General features: G+C 35.7%; 1 protein-coding gene across 1 annotated transcript; it reads left to right on the top strand.

Annotated features, from left to right (window-relative positions):
• Positions 1-6,407: 6,407 nt before the first annotated feature.
• On the top strand, positions 6,408-18,999 carry LOC139973288 (fibrinogen-like protein A). The gene is made up of 5 exons (XM_071979853.1): positions 6,408-6,555; positions 8,491-8,548; positions 9,029-9,200; positions 16,799-17,070; positions 18,440-18,999. Exons 1-5 carry the CDS (start codon positions 6,475-6,477, stop codon positions 18,700-18,702), a joined length of 846 nt encoding a protein of 281 aa, XP_071835954.1. The 5' UTR covers positions 6,408-6,474; the 3' UTR covers positions 18,703-18,999.
• The last annotated feature ends 3,027 nt before the right edge of the window (positions 19,000-22,026 follow it).

Here is a 22,026-nt window from a genome sequence, read left to right as displayed (position 1 = left end):
CCCTTTTTATTGTATTCTTGTTTTCATTGTTTTTGAAAGCTTATGGGTTTTTCAACAAAATTAAAATAATGTGTAACGATCTTTATTTATGTTAAATGTACTTTGATTCACATCAGCAACACTGAAACTGTTTGGACTATTTCGTCATATATCCCATTGTTATCAAAGTGTAGAGAAACTTTGTATTTATTAAGACTTGAAAGACCTAAGACAATGCAGCGAGTTGTTAGGGCCTGGTCAATACAGTTAATAGTTCTTTCAATACCTTAAACATATATAACTTATACATACTTCAAATCAACATGATCATCGTCTTACGTATTGAAGAAATGAAAGTAATATGTTTTAACATTCTTACAATAATATATTTCCGTGGGCTAGAGATTTTTTAAATGAGTATCTCACAATAATGCCATGTTTTTTTTTCCTGTACGTGACCCAAGATACACAAATATATTTAATATATTTAAATATCATTTATATATATATATATATATTAGTATGTATTATTTAATTATGGTACATATTCGTCAGAATAATACATTGCCGCGTTTAAATATCATTTTGCTACCTTCCACAATATACGGAATCAGTCCTGTCTCTCTAACTGAAAAAAGGCAGTCTTGCAGTGCAAACATGTCAAACACAATTTTTAGAGGACAGTAAAATTGTTGTGGCATCCAAACCCTGGACACAAATGGCTATTAAACTTTGCCCATATCGAACCTTCCCCTCCTTTCACCTCAAAAGTAAAGACTTTACAACTCCTACTAAAACCATGTCATGAAAACGGGAGGCACTGCATGACAGCAAATAGTTCTTTTGTGGGACCACATAACTTATGTATGAGCCCAGGTGGAATTGAATATCAATCCTGGACTCTATTCTTACCTCTCAGACCAGGAAAAATTGTTTCTCTCTCTTATCCATAGCTATAATAAAACTATAATTTCCCAATGCTCACCAAGATGCCATTGTCGTTGACTTAACAGAAGACAGGTAAATCTTGCTTAATATAGTTCATCCCCACCCAAATAAAAAAAATACGATGGACTTACAATAACTCTTCACAAATAGGTAGGGTGAAAAAAGCTCGAGCAACACTGGATATGAATCCGTACTAGATAGAGAGTGATGGGTGTGTACATGGATCTATAAAACTTAACCATCGATAAACTCCTGGTCAATTTGAGATGTTAAAACCTCCTTTATTGGTGACTTTTTCATACACGTCTCAAATTTAACTTTACAAAGGCAATAATGAAGTAAGGAAAGCAAGAAAACGATCAGATATAAGATCAACAATGGCGAATAGATAATGGTATATCTCTTAAATTCATAAATAAATCTCCAATATGCAGTCTTAAGTTTACTGTACAAATCATATTCAAAATTATTGGGTTTAGGCTAGTGCAAGTGCCTACATGTACAAGTTGTACTCATTAATTAACCCATTATTTGGAATGGAATAGTACTTATATACGAAGTAAAAATTGTTTTCATTTGACGACTGTATGACGACTATTTCCTTTCGACGCTTTCAGAGGGCTTCTTTGAACGGTTGCCATGACGACATTGGGATACAAATTCGCTATGCGTGTTGATTGCGTTGTCGTGATTGCGTTGATGCATATTAGAGCGCTTTTGGATTTCTCAAGAAATTCAGTGACCAAGTTTATTTCTTTTTAAGTCTCAAATATGTTTTGAGAGATCAATTTCTTTTTGGTAACGCTCGTTGCGTAAATATTTGGTGTGGTTGTTGTACATAGCCTCAAAGCTTCCAATAGCCAGTGAGATACACGGCTGTGTCTTGCCCAGTAGTAACCTTTGCTTTGTAGATTATATCGCTGGCGAGACTTCCCGCAAAGCAGGCGGTCGCTCTTTTTTTCTGAAATTGCAAGCTTTTTCTCTGGTCTCTGGGTTTGCTTTCGATATGATCTTGTTATTGCGGACTTTTATTATTTGCAGCATATTCCTCATACATACAGCTGTAGCCATTTTTGATGTTGGTCTTATTAAATATCTTGTGTAAGACATGGTCACTAGGGACATGCTTTTTAACGAGTTTCAGAAACTGCGCACCCACCTTAATTTTAACGCTTTTACTGTTTGGAGGGGTGAACCATATTATTGGCTCTTTTTTTTTCTTCTGGGTATCGTTGCTGCTCTTCGGTGTGTATTCAATTTCCCCCTTTATCCAGCTTTCCAGGGGGCTGCGTTGTAGACGGGTGCTGCTTCTTAAACAATATCATGGCTTGATGAGAGGGTATAGAGGTTCTTTTGCCGATGGCCCTTTGTGATAGGTGAAGTATGGTTAATATGGCGGTTGATGTAAACTGGCTTGTCGTTTGGTTTTCTTTAGGGTTATTAGGCGCCTGACTTTAGGTCTAGGACGACATCTAGAAAGGTTGCAGATTTTAAGTACGTCTGGACCGTGATTTTCAGGGGCCATAATCCTTGAAAAGCCGACGAGCTTTTTCCTGGCACGATCAGCCTCGCTGCCCGAATATGACGTTAAAGTGGCCAAGCCATCGTCCCTGGTGATATCCTATGCTGTCTCAATTTAGCTTTATTTCGAGGTCGTGGAGCACGCACAGGCCAGAAATTTAAGTAAAAATATTCCGCTTCATCGGCAAAGATGTAATTTTACGCTATATCTCAGGACTAAATACGTCTGGGGGTGATAATGATACTGCGTTATTGGTATAGTCATGGTATGCCATGACTGTCTGTTACGGTTTTGAAACCTCCACAACGCTTTCGAGATGTTTTACCCAACTGTTATCTCACCCAACTTGTAACACATCGCCCAACCTGTCTGGATGTTTCGCCAAACCCACTTGGACGTTTTGCCCAACACGCCTGGACGTTTCTTCCGACCAGAAATGTTTCTTAATCTTAGGCCTAGCACTAGTATCAAATTAGTTTTACCACCAAAATTCTTTTGGTGAGTTTTGGAAATTCAATTTGGGGCTTCATCAATAATTAAAGGCAGGAAGGCTGGATCCTTTATTAATTTAAGTGCTTATAAATATATTTTGGGTGGTTTGATTAATAAAATAATTAAAGGTTGGCCGTGTTACATAAATACTAATAATAATTCCTGGGGTTGGAAATTTAATATGTAATGTATATTAATTATTATATTGTCATTGAGCTATCCCATCCACCTAAGAACTGCCAATTTGGGCGAAACATCCAGGAATGTTGGGCGAAACGTCCAAATGACCAGCTTCCTCCACAAAGAGTCACTGTTCTGTGAACACATACTAAAATTCTTTACACGCCACATAGTGGCCTGTTGTTGTACGATTCTTATCCACCTTTATAAATAACTTTTTCTTACAACACTGTGCGTAGCACATCCTTCAGCATGGACAATATTTATGATCATTTTTTAGAAATAAACTCGGCGAGGAAAGACAAATTTTGATTAAACTTGTCAATGGAGCCCGCTAACTCGAATTACAACTGGTCGCCAGTGTGACGTAATAAGGAAGTTCACCGTTAGAGACATTGATGCATTGTGGGAAAATGTCAAAGGTCAGCTGTAACATACAGTGAGCGCACATAGTAATATTTTGTTACAATAAACAACTTCAAAATCGATTTCTAAAACTACGTCACAGTGTACGCATATATCGTGTTTGTTACGAAACAATCAAAAATAAACGCGGAGCGTTGTTTGGTATAGCTGGCCCTTTGACCTTTGCCACATTGCACCGTTATGCTCTAAATGGTGAACTCGCTTATCACAGATACAGCTTAGGCGTATCCTAATCGTGCATGATTTTATTGCACACCCACCATGGACTCTAGCTGCTAGTGTGTAGGTTTGTGAAACGTAGCGTATAGTCGTATACACATCCATGGGCTAACCCGCCCTTACGACACTGTCGTTAGTGCGTCACCGTTTAAACTTAAATGAAATAATTCCTATTCACCGTAGCATCACACGTGCTTGACCAATTTTGAACTAATATATACTGGGTGACAGCTCCAACTTCTTTGCCATCATTATGAATTCCATTCAACTTTCAAGGCTAGTATTTGCAATTTTCGATATTGCCTAGGCCTGAACCCATTCAATTTCAACTAATCAAGGTTAGAATTGGCAGTTATGAATCCATTCTTTCAAGGTAGTAATATGCCTATTTGCAGGTTTTCGGTATTGGCGAGCCTATGCTAGGCCTGAATCAATTCGACTTTGGACTAGCAAGTTTTTATATTGGCTACTTGGGTGAAAGCTCTGACTTGTTTCCCATTATGAATCTACTTTTCAAGGTTAGTATTTGCAGGTTTTCGATATAGCCTAGGCATGAATGCATTCCAAGTTTCAAGGTTAGAATGTGCAGTTTTTCGATACAGGCCTAGCCTAGAGTAGGGAGCTGTACGCAATGCCTACTTTCTTTTAAACTTTCAAAACGGGAGAAATACATAAATATAGAACATTAAGTGCGCAAATGATGTTACCACCATACTAGGTTAGCCTATATAATTTATAGCCTACACTTTTAAATTACAGTACTATAATTATAGATATAATGCGTTACCCGTTATATTCCTATCGTCACTACGTTCTGTGAATCCGTTCAGTTTCGACTGAAGGATCTTCAAGTCTTTAGTGACTTTCTTTTCATCTAATTATCTCATCATTTCTACTCCGGAATGGACTTTCCTTTTTCCATACCATATCTGACATCCAACCAATGAATTGAAGTGGACCCCAATATAACAACTAGAAATGTCCTTGGATGGACTTTTAATTATTTATTAATTCCCCGTCGTGCCTTTCGATGAAGCACTCTATATTGCGGAGCAACGCAAAGGCCCAACTCTACTGCACCATCGAGTTCATCGATTTCAGACACAGTCTTAATAGTTTAGTTAATTCTTTCTATCTGGCGCCTTAAGTTAACTGTACCCTTCGTTATTTACTTATTTGCACCATTCAGCTTCATTGTCCATATTATTTGTAGAATATAGAAATATGATCATTCAAAATACCATACGAAAGCTAGTCCATATTTTCTTTTATGCGTTAACACCCTTGGAAACTCTTTCTGCCGGAATACGAATTATAAACATATACAATCATGTTCATTAGTTTATAGTACATTATCCATTAATAATTCTCCAAGCAATCATTAATAGTTGTTAACAAATTCAAAAAAACATTCATGTTATTGCAATATTTCTTAAGAAGAACATAAGCTAAATTACGTTGTTTTAATTTGAAACATAGTAGCCGAGAGTGATTGCAGTTTGTGTAGTGTAGTTGTACTCTAGCATGGGCCTTTATAATTGATATGATGGCGCAATTAATTTGGCATGCTTCCTTACCAAATTTCACAATTCGACATTTAAGTACCGGTAATATTTAAAACCGAGATCTTTTGTTATTATAAATCGAAGCTACCCTAGCTGAAAACATGCAGAAGTTATAGAGCCCGAGGAGTGATATCACGATAGGATTCTTACCAGATACCATGAAGACTCATATCTTCATGCTAGGATTTATACCGGATAACATGAGGACTCATATCATCACGTTAGGATTCATACCGGATAACATGAGGACTCATATTATCACGTTAGGATTCATATTGCATGGTGACTCGTATTAGTCCAATATTTGCAGCAATAAAAAAAAATTCATCAAAACTTTTAATGTGTTAAATGTATGTCGCTATAACATGTTATGTCAGAAAAGAAGTCCTCATTTTCAAGAGATCAGAAAACAAGATGAGAGAATAAAAAAAATGACGACAGCGATGATGGCAGACATAGTCTGTATTTGTATGTAGAAATTTAACCTGATTATTGTTTCACTCACATCAAATACTGCAGTATGTTACCCAAACACTGTATAGTTAGTCATTACAAACAAACGTCTACAATGATTACCTGTAATGAATATAATTAACAAATTTTGCCATTCAAAGATAGCATCCGGTCAGTATACAGCATTATTTCTAAGAAAATGATAACTAAATGTTTTCCCTAGTATTTATATTGATTTTATCATAACGATCTCATGGCGCACTATTTTAATGCTGCCTGATTGCTAAGGTTTCTTTTCACTACTCATAACAAATAGAGATCAATCTTCTCTTCCGTGTATGCGTACAACTTTAACTTGTCCCAAACCTGCTTGATGACGATCTCATACATAATTCATGAGTATACGTAAAGTCTTCCAACATCCTATCTACGGTTCTCACACCAACCACCACATCAAGTTCATCATTTTGTACCAAGTTTTTTCTTCTTATCCATATGTTTATCTTCATAACAATTGAAGTTTATGAATATTCATATAATGCTATGAGATAATTCAAGGTCTCCTTAGTCTTGTCAACTGTTTCCTTGATTCATAAGATGTATCGTGTTTAGTTGAGATTTCTTCATTCTGCTGATAGACTCTCATCAGATCACTTCATTCTGTAAAGTTCATCGCTTCCACCATAAAAAATGAAGTTGACGTTGCTGTGTTTGTGCGTCTTTGGTGTTTGCCTGCAACGGTTGGATTTCACCGAATCATCGGGACAGGTGGTAAGTCTTCAAATATTTTCACGTTTTAACGTTTGGTAATAGACAATGGCTTAATGTTAACGTATAATCTCTCTGCTTTCTGTTCTTTAACTTCTTTTCGAAGCGTATTTTTGCTAAGCTGCAGCAAAATTTAAATTTGCAAAAGCAATTTTTTCAAAGTACTTAAAAAAAAAACGACTTATACTAAAGCAAGACCAAAACAGATATATGAAGCAACTCTGTATTCTAATAATCTAGGTATCATTTCAACTCTTAACTATAATCCCAGTTATTTATATGAGTTTTTTGTTAATAAGACTCAATTCTTCCGAACGAGAGCGATTTTATTTATAAATTAGTCAGATCTGTAACATAATATACTAACATTTAGTCCGCAAGGATCGAAGTTAGTTCTTAATTGTTCCCGTTAGTGTTAAATTTGTAATTTACAGACATAAAAAAAGAAGAAAAAATGATACTATCTTGTTTCTGAAATAAATTTGAACGATTCATTAGATATTTATCACCTACAACAATTTGTATTACTTACAAAAACACACTCTAAACACTTGTATCACTTTGTTTTAAATTTTAAATTTAAATTAAATACAACAAATTTATTCCCAACTCGAACATATATAGTAGTATTTGATCTTTCGACGACTCAATTTAAGATAATTTTTGAAGCAAACTCTCTTAATAAAATGGGTCTCGTTTCAACAAATTCTCAGAACTGTAGATTGAAATCTAGTTGAGAATGTACTTAATCAAATTTGTTCTAACTAGCTTGTTTGAAGACAGTCATGTAGTCTGTGATTAAGTGAGTTTTTCATGTGAATTAAATATTTATAATAATATCTAAACTCTCGTGTACACCCTTACTTGTTCATTTGTATACTCAATCTATACTAATATGAGTATTCATTCTTGCGATCCTTAAACTTTGGTTTACTCATAAATTGGTCAAATACGCGCTGCTTAAAATATTAACTTTTTAAATTGAAATTGAAATTGGAATTTTTAGTTTTAGTTTAAATTTGTTATTTTGAATATTCCATCGACATTAAAAAAGAAATAGCAGTGCGTTTCAAATTGGCAATTTAACCGTTGAATGTATGTTTTTTTTAAGATCTCAATTAAGTTTGAAAGTTTGAAATAAAAATGCTATCGAAATCAAACTCGATAAAATTACATAGTGCAACTTTCTTTATCACTATATCTTTAATTTAATATATTTTATAATCGTTTTGTTAATTGTTAAAATAAATAAACATGTATTCTGAATAATTTAAAGTTATACAATTTTTCTTTCTGTAAATATCGCAGAATGGGCAAACTTTACTCTTCATCCAAGCAATTTACCTTGTGGCAGTATTTTTGTTGTTGTAGATGTTCTGTTCTTGTTCCTAGCGTTATCAGGTCATACTGATGGTATTATATTCTATTACTTTTTGTTAATTGATATACAACATTCTAAGTTTAATCTCTCTGCTATCTTTACGTGTTAATGACGTATGTCATTTATTTGAGATTGATTCTTAAAGAAATTGGTATGATTCCTCGTCTATAAAGATTCCTAAATGATACTAAAATTAATAAAAGAACTTAACCTTCTGGATAATGTTATAAATACGATTTTTGCTTTAAATATTATAAAGAATGGGGAAATTTCACTTTCCGTGATTTATAAGGTCATCTAGCAATTTTTTTTGTTGAGAATACTATCGTTATGTTATGGACTATAGTAACTGGATAATCATTGAAAAAATATGTTGAGAACTATCCCAGGGAGAACAAATACGCTGATAACATTTATATGTTTATCATAAACCTGCAGCTAAAATTGGTTGTGTCTTTTGGCTGTGTTTTACGGTGTATACTTTTCCCTAAATATTTTTAACAGCTTTCTCCCTAAAAAAATAAATCTTCGATTGTCATAATTTATTTTGTTTACAGAATGATATGGGACCTTCTGAAAAGATCAGCAGAAACAGACAAAGAAGAGAGACTGAAAGTAAGTAATTGTTTTCAAAAGTTAACTATTAAGTTCTTTGTGTGTTTGAATTGGGTGACAGTGTTAATTCTTAAGATTTATTTCTAAGTTTTAGTATTAAACATCAAACCCGTGTTAAAGTTTAGCTTTTGCTACCTAGCCTTATAGTTTAAAAAATTGTTTTGAGCAATGGAGTTATTTGAATATTAGCTATTACGAATATTAACTATTACGAAATGTTAGCTATTACAAAAATTAATTTTTTAACATACTTTTACGAGATGTCATCGCCTTTTGTGAGAAAAAACGATAGAAACTTTATAAATATACATTTTAGATTGTATTATAATGTATCAATGTGAAGGGAAACAAAAAGGTAAATATCTCTATTTAAGAAGGGCATCATATCTCTGAATTACTTATATCTGGTTAATCTGGTTATTAAGAGAGTTTTCTACAACACACATTTTTGTATTTTCATCTCGACGACTATTTCATCAGGTTCCTCTTACTTCTACTACCAAGAGCCTCAGTATCCGAGAGATTGCAAGGAAGTCTATGAACAATGTGATGATCAAACTGACTCTGGTATTTTCATGATTCAGCCAGACGGTGCTCCTGAACCTTTCAACGTCCACTGTAATAATTCAATAGATGGAGGCGGATGGACGGTGAGTTCGAGACGGTTTTTTTCTTGTTTCGTATTTGGGGTGGGAGGTTGTATATTAACCTGTTATTAATTTGTTGATTTATCAAATACACAATGGATGCAGGATATATATGGTCATATATTTGATCATTGAAATCATACCTGTTTTTCCCAATAGGTACACTCTAAAAACAAAAGAGTGAATTTTCACTCGTTTGGAGTGAATTCTCACTCTTTCTGAGAGTGTAGTGAGTGATCACTCCATGAAGAGTGAAATTCACTCTTTCAAAAGAGTGAGAATGTTCACTCCTTCAAAGAGTGAGCTTTTCACTCTGAAAGAGTGGGCTTTTTCACTCTAGAAAGAGTGAGAATCACTCTTTTAAAAGAGTGAATTTCACTCTTTAAAGAGTTAATGATATTTTACAGCTGATTTTGAGGGACGGGATTGATAGAATGAGTTTGAGACTCAATGGAAAGGCCCTATCTATTCACAGAAATATTGCTAAACAAGGATGCATCCAAAGATCAAGACAATGGAATGGGCTACTACGCTGATGATAAGACGATTTACTAGATTTAGACACTGTTAACAAATATAAAAAAGGACAAAGACAACAATTTATGGTACTAAATATATATTAAATAGTGAAAATGATACCAAGTTTCATATACAAACACAGAATGAAGCAAAATTACAAACATACAAAGGCACAAAAATTTGCAATGAATGATTCACTCACCCCACTTGTATGTTCCTCTCATACAAATGTGATTTTCTTATAATTAAAAAATAATTCTAGTTACGTCTATGAAACATGTACCAGAGTGTGCTGGCAATACCTCAAAAATGTTTTTGCAAATAACTCAATCTTACAATTTCAATTTGCAATATGCAAACATTTATCATTTTCGAACTCGTTTTGGTGTCTTTATAAATCTGTGAAAAATGTATGAAGAACAACAATCACACTGGGATACTACTGTTTATGACTGGTGAACCGATATTTTACAGCAAAATGGTTAATTCCTGACAGATAGTAATTAAACGCTCCATCCTATGTACATCTAAACCCGTCAACCCTCTGGGTGGCAACACTTTTAGGTTTAGAATAGTAATTTATGCAAACATATGAAAGGAAATTAACTCAGTACATACCACGTATTATTAATTCATATTAAGGCACTAGTAAATATATTTAAATAAAAAAAAATATCTAAATATTTTAACTATGGGAATTGGATCACAACAATTCAATTTGCTTTTTGAAAACAATACCCACCTAAAAGAATTTCATGTTATAGGGTACTCATAACAGAGTTTCAAAGTTCAAAATAGTGGTGGCGTCTGAAAACAGTCTAAGAGTGTCCAATTTTTAAACAGATGCATTTAGACCGGGAGCCCAGAGGGTTTGGTTAGCTGGGAAGGTAACCAATTGCCTTGTACATCACAATGTTCACAGTGCATTCCTGTATATGAAACCAGACGACTGGCAAACCGGCTGTGGTGGGTGTGGCTGGGAGAGCAATTTTAAAGTCACCTAATAGCTAACCTAGATCAGCTTTCATGGTAACCACATCAAAGTAAGTACAATGTGTCAGGTATGGCCCCAAGAGCAACAAATGGCCATCGCCAGTAATTATTGGTGGTGGGGTACCCCTGCCAGTCATCAATAATTGACCCCTCACGGCTGACCTAGGTCAGCTCATGAGGTAACCAGTTGAAACCTACTGGAAAATGATGGTTAGGATTTCAGATACAAGGGATGGGCATTGCCAGTGATTTTTATTGGTGGGGTACCCCTGCCAGTAGACCCCCAAAATGCCCCTCCCCTCATTGACCTAGGTCAGCTAATGAAGTAACCAGTTGAAAACTACTGGAAAATGATTGGCAGGACTCTATGTGTAAGGAATGGGCATTTCCAGTAATTTATATTGGTAGGGTACCCCTGCCAGTAGACCCCCAAAATGCCCCTCCCCCTCATTGACCTAGGTCAGCTCATGAAGTAACCAGTTAAAAACTACTGTAAAATGATTGGCAGGACTCTATAGGTAAGGGATGGGTATTTCCAGTAATTTATATTGGTGGGGTACCCCTGCCAGTAGACCCCCAAAATGCCCATCCCTTCATTGACCTAGGTCAGCTCATGAAGTGACCAGTTGAAACCTACTGGAAAATGATTGGCAGGACTCTATATGTAAGGGATGGGCATTTCCAGTAATTTATATTAGTGGGGTACCCCTGCCAGTAGACCCCCAAAATGCCCCTCCTGTCATTGACCTAGGTCAGCTCATGAAGTAACCAGTTAATATCTACTGGAAAATGATTGGCAGGACTCTATAGGTAAGGGATGGGCATTTCCAGTGATTTATATTGGTGGGGTACCCCTGCCAGTAGACCCCAGAAATGCCCATCCCCTCATTGACCTAGGTGAGCTCATGAAGTAACCAGTTGAAACCTACTGGAAAATGATTGGCAGGACTCTATATGTAAGGGATGGGCATTTCCAGTAATTTATATTAGTGGGGTACCCCTGCCAGTAGACCCCCAAAATGCCCCTCCTGTCATTGACCTAGGTCAGCTCATGAAGTAACCAGTTAAAAACTACTGGAAAATGATTGGCAGGATTCTATATGTAAGGGATGGGCATTTCAAGTAATTTATATTGGTGGGCCACCACTGCCAGAGTCCGCCCCCCCCCCCCCCCCTATTAACCTAGGTGAGCTTATGGTGTAACCAATTGAAAACTACTGGAAAATGATAGGTAGTACTCCAGATTTTAGGAGAGTCATTTCCAGTAATTTCCACTGGTGGGGTACCCCTGTCCATTGTCCCAACATCTCCAACCACTGTCTCACATTATATTATAGCTCACACCCCAAACTCCCCGAAACACCCCAGATACAGTGTAACCACTCATAGGTGGCCTCAAATGACTGAATACAACCTGTGTGGTTATTCAGGAAGTATGTTCTTGACAGTCTACGTTCATTTCATTCAGCTGTTCTGAAGTGGTCCGTTCAAGTTACCGTAGCTTTACTAATGCCAAGGTGATTGTCTGATTGAAACACGTGGTCCATGCCAGTGTCACCAGCCTGTTTCCAGGGGTCAAGGAAAAATATATTAATCTGGTGAATGATTCACTGTTTGTGATTTTTGTTGCCATTCCAATTTCTTTTAGCATGGGGAAATTTTTTGTGAAAAACCATAAAACAATAATCTACGACCTATGACCTGAAACTTGGTTTCTTTGAGAGGACTATATATAAACTCTGATCATTGACTTTGACCTCTCGATAACCACTGTGAATAAACAAATTCCATGCAATGAAAGAAAGAAGTTATGACTTTTTATAACCCTCCCCTATGTCAGTATGTGTACTAACTTTATATGAAGACCTATTATTAGAGGTAAACTTTAATTTTTTCACTGTTTTTAGTACAATTGACAATTGGGACAATGGACAGGGGTACCCCACCAGTGGAAATTACTGGAAATGACTCTCCTTAAATCTGGAGTCCTACCTATCATTTTCCAGTAGGTTTCAACTGGTTACATCATGAGCTCACCTAGGTCAATGAGGGGGATAGGCATTTTGGGGGTCTACTGGCAGGGTTACCCAACTAATATAAATTACTGGAAATGCCCATCCCTTACATATGAAGTGATACCTATCATTTTCCAGTAGGTTTCAACTGGTTACATCATGAGCTCACCTAGGTCAATGAGGGGGATGGGCATTTTGGGGGTCTACTGGCAGGGGTACCCCACTAATATAAATTACTGGAAATGCCCATCCCTTACATATATAGTCCTGCCAATCATTTTCCAGTAGTTTTTAACTGGTTAGCTCATGAGCTCACCTAGGTCAATGACAGGAGGGGCATTTTGGGGGTCTACTGGCAGGGTTACCCAACTAATATAAATTACTGGAAATGGCCATCCCTTACATATGAAGTGATACCTATCATTTTCCAGTAGGTTTCAACTGGTTACATCATGAGCTCACCTAGGTCAATGAGGGGGATGGGCATTTTGGGGGTCTACTGGCAGGGGTACCCCACTAATATAAATTACTGGAAATGCCCATCCCTTACATATATAGTCCTGCCAATCATTTTCCAGTAGTTTTTAACTGGTTAGCTCATGAGCTGACCTAGGTCAATGAGGGGATGGGCATTTTGGGGGTCTACTGGCAGGGGTACCCCACCAATATAAATTACTGGAAATGCCCATTCCTTACACATAGAGTCCTGCCAATCATTTTCCAGTAGTTTTCAACTGGTTACTTCATGAGCTGACCTAGGTCAATGAGAGGAGGGGCATTTTGGGGGTGTACTGGCAGGGGTACCCCACCAATAAAAATCACTGACAATGCCCATCCCTTGTATCTGAAGTCCTAACCATCATTTTCCAGTAGGTTTCAATTGGTTACCTCGTGAGCTGACCTAGGTCAGCCGTGAGGGGTCAATTATTGATGACTGGCAGGGGTACCCCACCACCAATAATTACTGGCGATGGCCATTTGTTGCTCTTGGGGCCATACTGTACCTGACACATTGTACTTACTTTGATGTGGTTACCATGAAAGCTGATCTAGGTTAGCTATTAGGTGACTTTAACATTGCTCTCCCAGCCACACCCACCACAGCCGGTTTGCCAGTCGTCTGGTTTCATATACAGGAATGCACTGTGAACATTGTGACGTATAAGGCAATTGGTTACCTTCCCAGCTAACCAAACCCTCTGGGCTCCCGCTCTAATTGGTACCATGTAAAGTAATAAAGATGAATGAAAAATATACCAAAATAGAAAGTTAGTCAAGTAGTCTAAATTTTGAGTTCATAATATGCTATTGAATAATTCCTTTACAAAGAATGCATCATTCATTAAAGGTTAAATTAAACTTTTTAATTACTAACATAGCAGTACGTAATGAATAAAACACACCTTCATATGCTTCTTAAAACTATCAGACTTGTTAATAAAGAATAACCAAAGTTGGAATTTAAAGGTAAACAGACAGGTCAAAGTTCCCATTCATATAGAAGTATATGTAATTCTGAGTAAGATGGTCTCTGAAAAGTCAAAATAGCAGCTGCACTTTTCAAGTAATATCCACTTTAATTTTAAGCTGACAAAATTTGATAGCAAAATGTCATAACCCCTCTGACAGGGTGCTATTACTTCAGTTGAAATATCATAAACCACCCCCCCCCCACCCAAAAAAAGTATATATATATATATATATATATATATATATATATATTTATATATATATATATATATATATATATATATATATATATATATACTTTTTTTTTGGGGGGGGGGGTTATGATATTTCAACTGAAGTAATAGCTACCTGTCTACATACCTTTAATCTTTGAATCTATGAATGCTCACACATTTGCCAGAGAAACATTCAGAGACCTAACTTTCGGACTTACCTTATCTGGTCTTACTATGCACCTTAAATATTAGCCCTTCAAAAATATAATTGTAAAATGTTGTTAATGGAATGGCAAAATGAATATTAAAACAAGTGAAATTTAAAAATCCTGCCAATTGCAACTGTGATGGAGTCCCAAACTGGTGAGCTTGTTGAATCAAAAATGAAAAAGAATTGGGTTGGCCTCCTGTCTGGACCTTGGCCCAGCAGAAAAGGTTGGGTACACTTCAGGGGCTTCTCCTTAACAAATTGGCCAACGTTGGTGCACACAGCCTACCTGAAACGACAAAGTTATTTCAAATCATTATTACCCAGTTAAAAATGTGTGGTTATGGATATAATGGACAGATTTTTTTAGTTTATAATTCTGTGGTACACTTTAGTTGACAAAATAACGTCTTTACATCACTATCAATTTTGTCTATTAAAAACTATCCAACAGTTGAAGCAGGAAGGGTAATAACCTTTACACCAAACACAACAAATGGTCCTTACCTTTGGTACTGCACTAACAGAACAATACAGTGTGTGTAGTCATATATAACGCTCTTAGGATATTCCCTTTTAGGGCTTAGAAGTTCAATCAATCTTTTGGCATAAGTTTCTCTCTCTGCTGCATAGGACCATTAACATCCCTGTTGTAAGCAATCATTCAGATTTTCCAACACAGTTGATAGATTAATTCTATTTTCTGTCCATATTAATTTTGTATTCCCTTGTGAATTAAATAGTGAAAGGGGATACATCTTTGTTGTATAATTAACTGGTAAAGGGCAACGTTATAATTATTGATATTCCTTTCAGACCCTGACTGGTTTTCTACATTATTACTCATTGCTGTCTATACTATGAATGAAGAAGTTACTCAACATCACAGATAGAACCCATCTTAAAGTAGATGAATCTTGTGTTTGCTTTGGAGGGTGTTTCATTTGCTATGTCCATACACTGTGTATAGGCATTTGTAACTCTCTTCGGATATTCGCTTTTAAGGGGTTAGAAGGTCATGCAATCTTTTGGCATAAGTTTCTTTCTCAGCTGCGTAGGACCATAAACATACCTGAATTGTTTGTACTGTAAATGCTATTTAACCTTAATGCCATGTAGGCTAGTATTTTTCTCCCGTATATTGAGGTTAAATTGATATAGACCTAGTGAACTTTGTAAAGAGGGACATACATATACTGTATATTATTAGCTATTGCTATTCATGATAGTTATGATTGAACATTGCAATTGTTTGTCGTCCGAAGTTGATTGTTTCTACTATTATTTTGTAATTTTCTTTCAGGAAATTTCCCCTTATTCCGAATTTTCCACCTGTGAATAAATGTATCCAAAAACAACCTGGTAATTCTGCTGTCTCTGTTTCAGTTTGTGACGTTACATCTTGATACGTGAAATAACAAAAAATCATAAAGGAAAACGTTCATTAAGAAAAAACAATTCCTGGACCTTAGCTGCATTAACTTCTGGCCCATTACTCATAGGCCTAACATTAGCCTTAGGCATAGGCCTTACCTCCGAACACAGGCACTCGTAACGTTATGTAGGCGTGTTTATATACTATACACCTATACATAACGTTACGAGTGCTTGTGCCTCCAAACAACTAGCCAATGTGTTAATGTGTATGGTACCAAGCCTAATGTAAAATGTTTCCGCTACACTGTTAAGCGTAACGTTTAAGAGCCTAGCCAATCGACTGTAGGCAACGACGACCTGCGGCCATGGCAACCTTCTAAATTCTATATAATTTCACGTTCTTTCAACATTTGCTTGTTAACCTTACCTCCAAACAACTGAATACCATCACGTCCAAATCCGCTTTCTTCAAGCCACTGCGAAACTGACATGTTTTAAGATGTAAAACGACAAGAACGAGCGAAGGCAAACGAGTAAAACAAATGGCGTAACTACAAATATTTCTGTATTCGAAGAAAAGCGTACTGACTGATTGGTTGATCCTTCACTCCAAAGTAAGAGTGAGCGTTCTTAGCATTTGATTGGCTCATTTGTTCACTCCTTTGTAAAGAGTGAATATTAAGTACTTTAGCTTTGAAATACGAAGATTTCTGTTGTCTAATGGAGTGAATTTCCGCTCCTTTGGAGTTAAATTTTTTTCACTCCGTGAAAAGAGTGAAAAGTTCACTCTTTTGTTTTTAGAGTGTATTTCAACGTAGGATTGATGGAGCTGTAGATTTTTACCGACGTTGGGACGACTACAGAGACGGCTTTGGGTTTTTACAACGAGAATTCTGGCTCGGTAACGACAAGTTATCCTACTTGACTAACCAGGGTGACTACGAGCTACGTATCGACCTGGTCAGCAGGAATGGTAATTCTTACTTCGCCAAGTACGACCTCTTCAGAATCAGCGATGAAATCAGTAAATATAGAATGACAGATCTTGGTACCTATCTGCCTGAAAGCACAGCATCAAGTTAGTATATTTAACGCATGTTTTAGTTCATTCAACTCACCCCTAATGTACATTTACATAACATTTCGAACGATTGATACAACATTCCATATAATCTGCGTAGCAAGGTGAGCTGTCAAACACGTTTTCACTCTAATCGACAGTCTTTCCGATCAGGAAGTCCCTGAGGCTCACAATTCGAGCTTTAAATTAGACATCCGTTGAAAGTCCTTCCTTTCATAACAGAAATGTTAAAGCTTAATGTACAATATTAACATGTATAGAACAGATCACTAATCCCTTCAAATGAGTGAAAACACTTATTAATTTGTTTTAAGTGAACGTTCAAAATATGTAAGAAAATGTTTCCTCAGGGTTAATTGAGACCATTTACTGTTTGATGGGTAGCGCAACGTCTATGTCTCCACGAACCATTCTTTTTAGAGAGACTAAGATGAAGGTAAAGTAAAACCATTTAGAAATGACCAAGCAACATTGTGCTGTTCTTCATTAGTTGTGCACAGTTAGTATTACAAGATTGAATTATAACACAAAGCTGTGAAATATGAGTTATTTTCATGGAAATAATTTAGGGAGAATAATCGATATTCACATAAACAACAAGAAAACGACGTACTTAAAAAAATGAATAACTCTGGTATCGCTTATTTTATGTTTCATCACTGTTTATTAGCAATATCAGTAGCTGATGAACAAAAAGGAAAACGAAACAACTTGAATTATGAGCAAAACCCATTCCACATTTAGGCCTTACCAGTTTTGACCGTAAGATGACAGATAACTTACATAGAAAATAATTAGAATGTTACCTTATTCCTGTGAAGCCGCACCCGGGAAGATGAAAGTAATCATAATTATAAATTTCAAGGTTTCTCAATGAAATATTAAATTTGTGGGACACCAAGTTTTGTATTGATTTAAAACCACTAAAGGTGATTACTCGATGGTAAAAATTAGATAATTTGGTCAGAATGCAAAAAAAGGTACAATCCAGCTATTTTAAGTGGAGTAAACGGGAAACGGTTGAAAGTGTTAACAACAAATTTCAATGCATTCATGAAACCACTGATATGTATGTCATGATATCAAGAAGACACAAAAAATGCGATTTTGCAGATAAAAAATTCGAAAATAGTAAGCTACGTTGTGGATTAAGTGCATAAATACCCAATAGGTGGATGGAAAATGTTATTTATGTAAACTTCACACTTGTTTCCTTATTTCTGCGTCGAGGCTTAAAAAAATACCCTGTAATCAGTTTATAAGTATAGCTAAAATATCACAGATTCTATTCAGAAGTTATAACTTTCATTTGGTGTTTTCTCATTCGGAAAGTTTCAAAGATATTTCTGTTCATTCTTGTTTTTAGGTGATGACTACTTGGGTACTTATAACAAAAACATGACCTTCTCTACCCGGGACCGTGACAACGACAAAGCTAGTAGTACTAACTGTGCATCTAAATATCATGGAGGCTGGTGGTTCAACAATTGTTATTACTATTGTCACATGAACGGTCTCTACTTCGACAGTCAAGACTCTTACAAAACCATTAAATGGAATAATCTCCCAGGAGGTAGTTATAACGTGAAATATACAGAAATGAAATTACGTCCTCGAACCGTCAATTAGCTTTAAGGATATGCATTCAAAATGTGGTGACTTTGTTTTGAAGTTTGAAGAGAAGGAATATTACACTGTAATTAATATACATCTATCTTGCGGTGGTTTGAAAAATAATTCAATACTTTTTGAATAATAAGTAAAGCATCTGAAGTTACTCTTGAAAAATCAACTGTTACTAATTTAATCTTAATATTGAAAAAAAAAAATTATAAGAAGCATAAATGAAATTCACTTAACCCAATTTGTGGTATTAAAATTAACAGACCAATCTTGGCAAATACATGAAAGTAAGAAAAACAGCAATATATTGTTTTTGTTTTCGTCTTTTGTCTTGTATTGTCCATATGATGCACTTATTTTTTTACGACGTTTAAGCGACCACTATTGTACATGGGAGAAGACCGATGGGGCTTATGGATTACAACTTACACGTCGGGTGGCTTCCAGTTCATACTTGTAACTCAAATTTGGAATCTTTTTAACTTAGAAAGTCATTTCAGATGGGCAAACCGTAGATTGCTCTTGGATGAAAAACCCACATATCTACGACCTGGCCTGAGATCGAATCCAGAACCTTGGCAATGTGCCAATAATGACTATATTTGTAAAATTTACTAACCGAAATGACCTTCTAACCTTCGGCTATATATATGCTAATTTAGCCTATGAACTAACGAAACATAAGGAAGCCAAAATAGATGTCATGTTTATTTATTTTATTTGTTTATATTTTAATTTATTTATATTTTCCAAAATATATTACTACTACTACTAACACATACTACAAAAATACTACTCAAAAAAATTGGCACCAAGATTTTCTCTACCCCTAAGTACTCGGATAATGTATCGAAAGATATATGCTAATTTAGCCTATGAACTAACGAAATATTAGGAAAACAAAACGGACCATTAAGGTTGCGGCTGTTTCTAAATATTAAATGTTTCCTGTGACACCGATTGCTAAGCCGCATTGCCTCAAATGGAAAGAACAATTTCATCACCGCGAGCAAGTTTCCGCAAACGTTTCGTCAGTTGCAGTTGCTATTACTAACCACGGTGCGCAACACATAAGGGAAGAATGATGAGACGCCATATGCAGAGTGGATCCAGGGAGTGGGTTGGAGTGCCTAAACCTCTGCTTCTGAAAAAAGGATTTTTCAACAAAAGAAAATGTTTGTTTCGCGTCAGGGCACTCCTTTTCTATTTACCTGTGATTTCTGACGGACGACTATCTTTGTATAATTTCGATATCAATTGATACTTCTCTCACGTAATAACTATTCTGAGAAATTCTGTATCTACCACTGGGTGGGGCACCGAGGGATACTGGCAAGAATGACCCCCACTTCTATGTGACGTCACTGATGACAGTAGTAAACAACCTTCTCATACACTGTGACTGTCATATTTTATATTTTTTTCTTGTAAGGTTGTCGTGTTTCCAATCTTTAAGGGTAAACACAAAGAATAAGTAGGCAACCTCCCCTCCCGAATTAAAGCAGTTGTTAGTAAGCATCGAAGAATAAAATAAGTTACAGCAGATGCTATAAAATTGACAGTGAATGAACGATAACAAAAATAATAAAATCGCTAATATCGTTATGTTTTTGACGTAGGTATCTACGAATAAGCTTTTTCATATGTTCATTCTAGGACAGACAGAAACTGGTTAAATATTAATATGACATATTGTCTGTGGTAGACATGTAAATAGGCAATATGTCTGTTGCAAAATTTCAAGATTTGTGACAAAACTGATTTGAGCAGACAATGGTATATAGTGACAATACAGGTCGATAATTACATGCACAGTTATTGGATAAACAGACACAAAATAACGACAATTTATCATAAAATTAATAGTTCGGGGAGTTTGTGTACATGATTAAAATGAAAGAATCAGTTAAAGAATATTTAACATTTTATTTCTGTTCTTGTTTAACTGATTCTTTGTACCGAGGATTCAGTTCGTATACAATAATTTGTCAATAGCAGTCTTGCATCACATTTAAAAAAAAAAAAAAACAGAAAAAATTGGACTAATGTGGTCCCAATGGTCCATTGGTTACCTTTTGGAATTTGTTTCCCTTCAGTTACATGTCTTTTCAACTAGTGACGATAATGCTCACTTTAGTCGTGATATGGCTAAATTGGTAGAAACCCAACAAGACCGGTGTCTGCCATAGTGTTTAGAGTTTGCACAGAGTTTGTACATCTAGTTCGGAAGAGGATGGACTACCAGTATAATGAATTTTATGAAAACTCTTGAGTCACTTCCTAAGAGCGACCAATAGGAAATTTTGACTTTATTAGTTGTTGGTAAGTTGGTGATTGTTTGTAGACGAGAATTTGCTCAATAGCATAGGATCCCCATCAATTAAAAAACTTCAATATGTTGTTTCCAATAGTCTGATTTGTACAACAAAGAACAAAAAAGTAATGTAAAAACAAAAAACAAACCGATGAAAACGGTTCAGGCTTGATAGTTAAATCGGGTTATTTTATTGTAAACTGTGTGTGAGTTTTTTGCAAATATTGTCATCAACGGAATTGTGAAAACTCGTGGCACAAAATAAAGACCTACTTAGATTGCTAGTTTCATGTTTACTATGTAAAGTATTTTTTGGGGGGAATTGCATGGTAAATCAATGAATATCTTGACAATCTTTTAAATCATTACAATTGTTCTGTAAATAGACAGGTTCTTCACGTATAGGTGTTACTGGCGCCGGATGGTACGAGTGTTTATGCACTGCGAGATGTTCTATATAATTGCATATTACACGTCGTTTTTTATAATTAGTTTCTCACATAATACTAATTGTTTGATGAAGTTCACCCGTTTCAGTATTCTGCTTATATGACCAGTGAAACTTAGTTTATCATCATATAAACACCTAGATATACTGTATGACGAGTGCGTTCTACTTCCGCATCTTTAATTGAGATTTTTGTTAACTTACAGGATATGAGACCTTCATGTTTAATATTTATATTCTCATTTCCTTAGATTTCTTTGCAATTTAGTCTTAGATTCTTCCCATCACACAGATCTACAATATTGGTACAGAAGGTTTCATAACTTGCTTGGTCAGCCTGATGCGTTCGCTTTGATACATTGCACACTATAGCAGTGACTTATGCATGATATACAGTGTAAAGCTGAACCTACTGAGATTACACAGTTACTTCACAAGTTTACTGCTTTGATTTATATCAATCATACCATGGTTTACGATTGCTCTGAAAGTTAACTAGGTCTACAAACAATTATTTGTTGTTTATTTTAAACAAATAAAGGAAACAACTGTTTCCTTAATATATAAC

This window comes from Apostichopus japonicus, chromosome 9, assembly GCF_037975245.1.
Source record: "Apostichopus japonicus isolate 1M-3 chromosome 9, ASM3797524v1, whole genome shotgun sequence".
Classification (NCBI taxonomy): Eukaryota; Metazoa; Echinodermata; class Holothuroidea; order Aspidochirotida; family Stichopodidae; genus Apostichopus; species Apostichopus japonicus.
This window is presented reverse-complemented; position numbering and strand designations above follow the sequence as displayed.

Bases quoted from the DNA above. Each gene is read 5' to 3' on its own strand.
- LOC139973288 (XM_071979853.1), top strand. From the start codon at position 6,475: ATGAAGTTGACGTTGCTGTGTTTGTGCGTCTTTGGTGTTTGCCTGCAA. The intron at 9,201-16,798 runs GAGTTCGAGACG...TTTTTAGAGTGT, and splicing joins GATGGAGGCGGATGGACGGT to ATTTCAACGTAGGATTGATG. The intron at 17,071-18,439 runs GTTAGTATATTT...TCTTGTTTTTAG, and splicing joins GCCTGAAAGCACAGCATCAA to GTGATGACTACTTGGGTACT.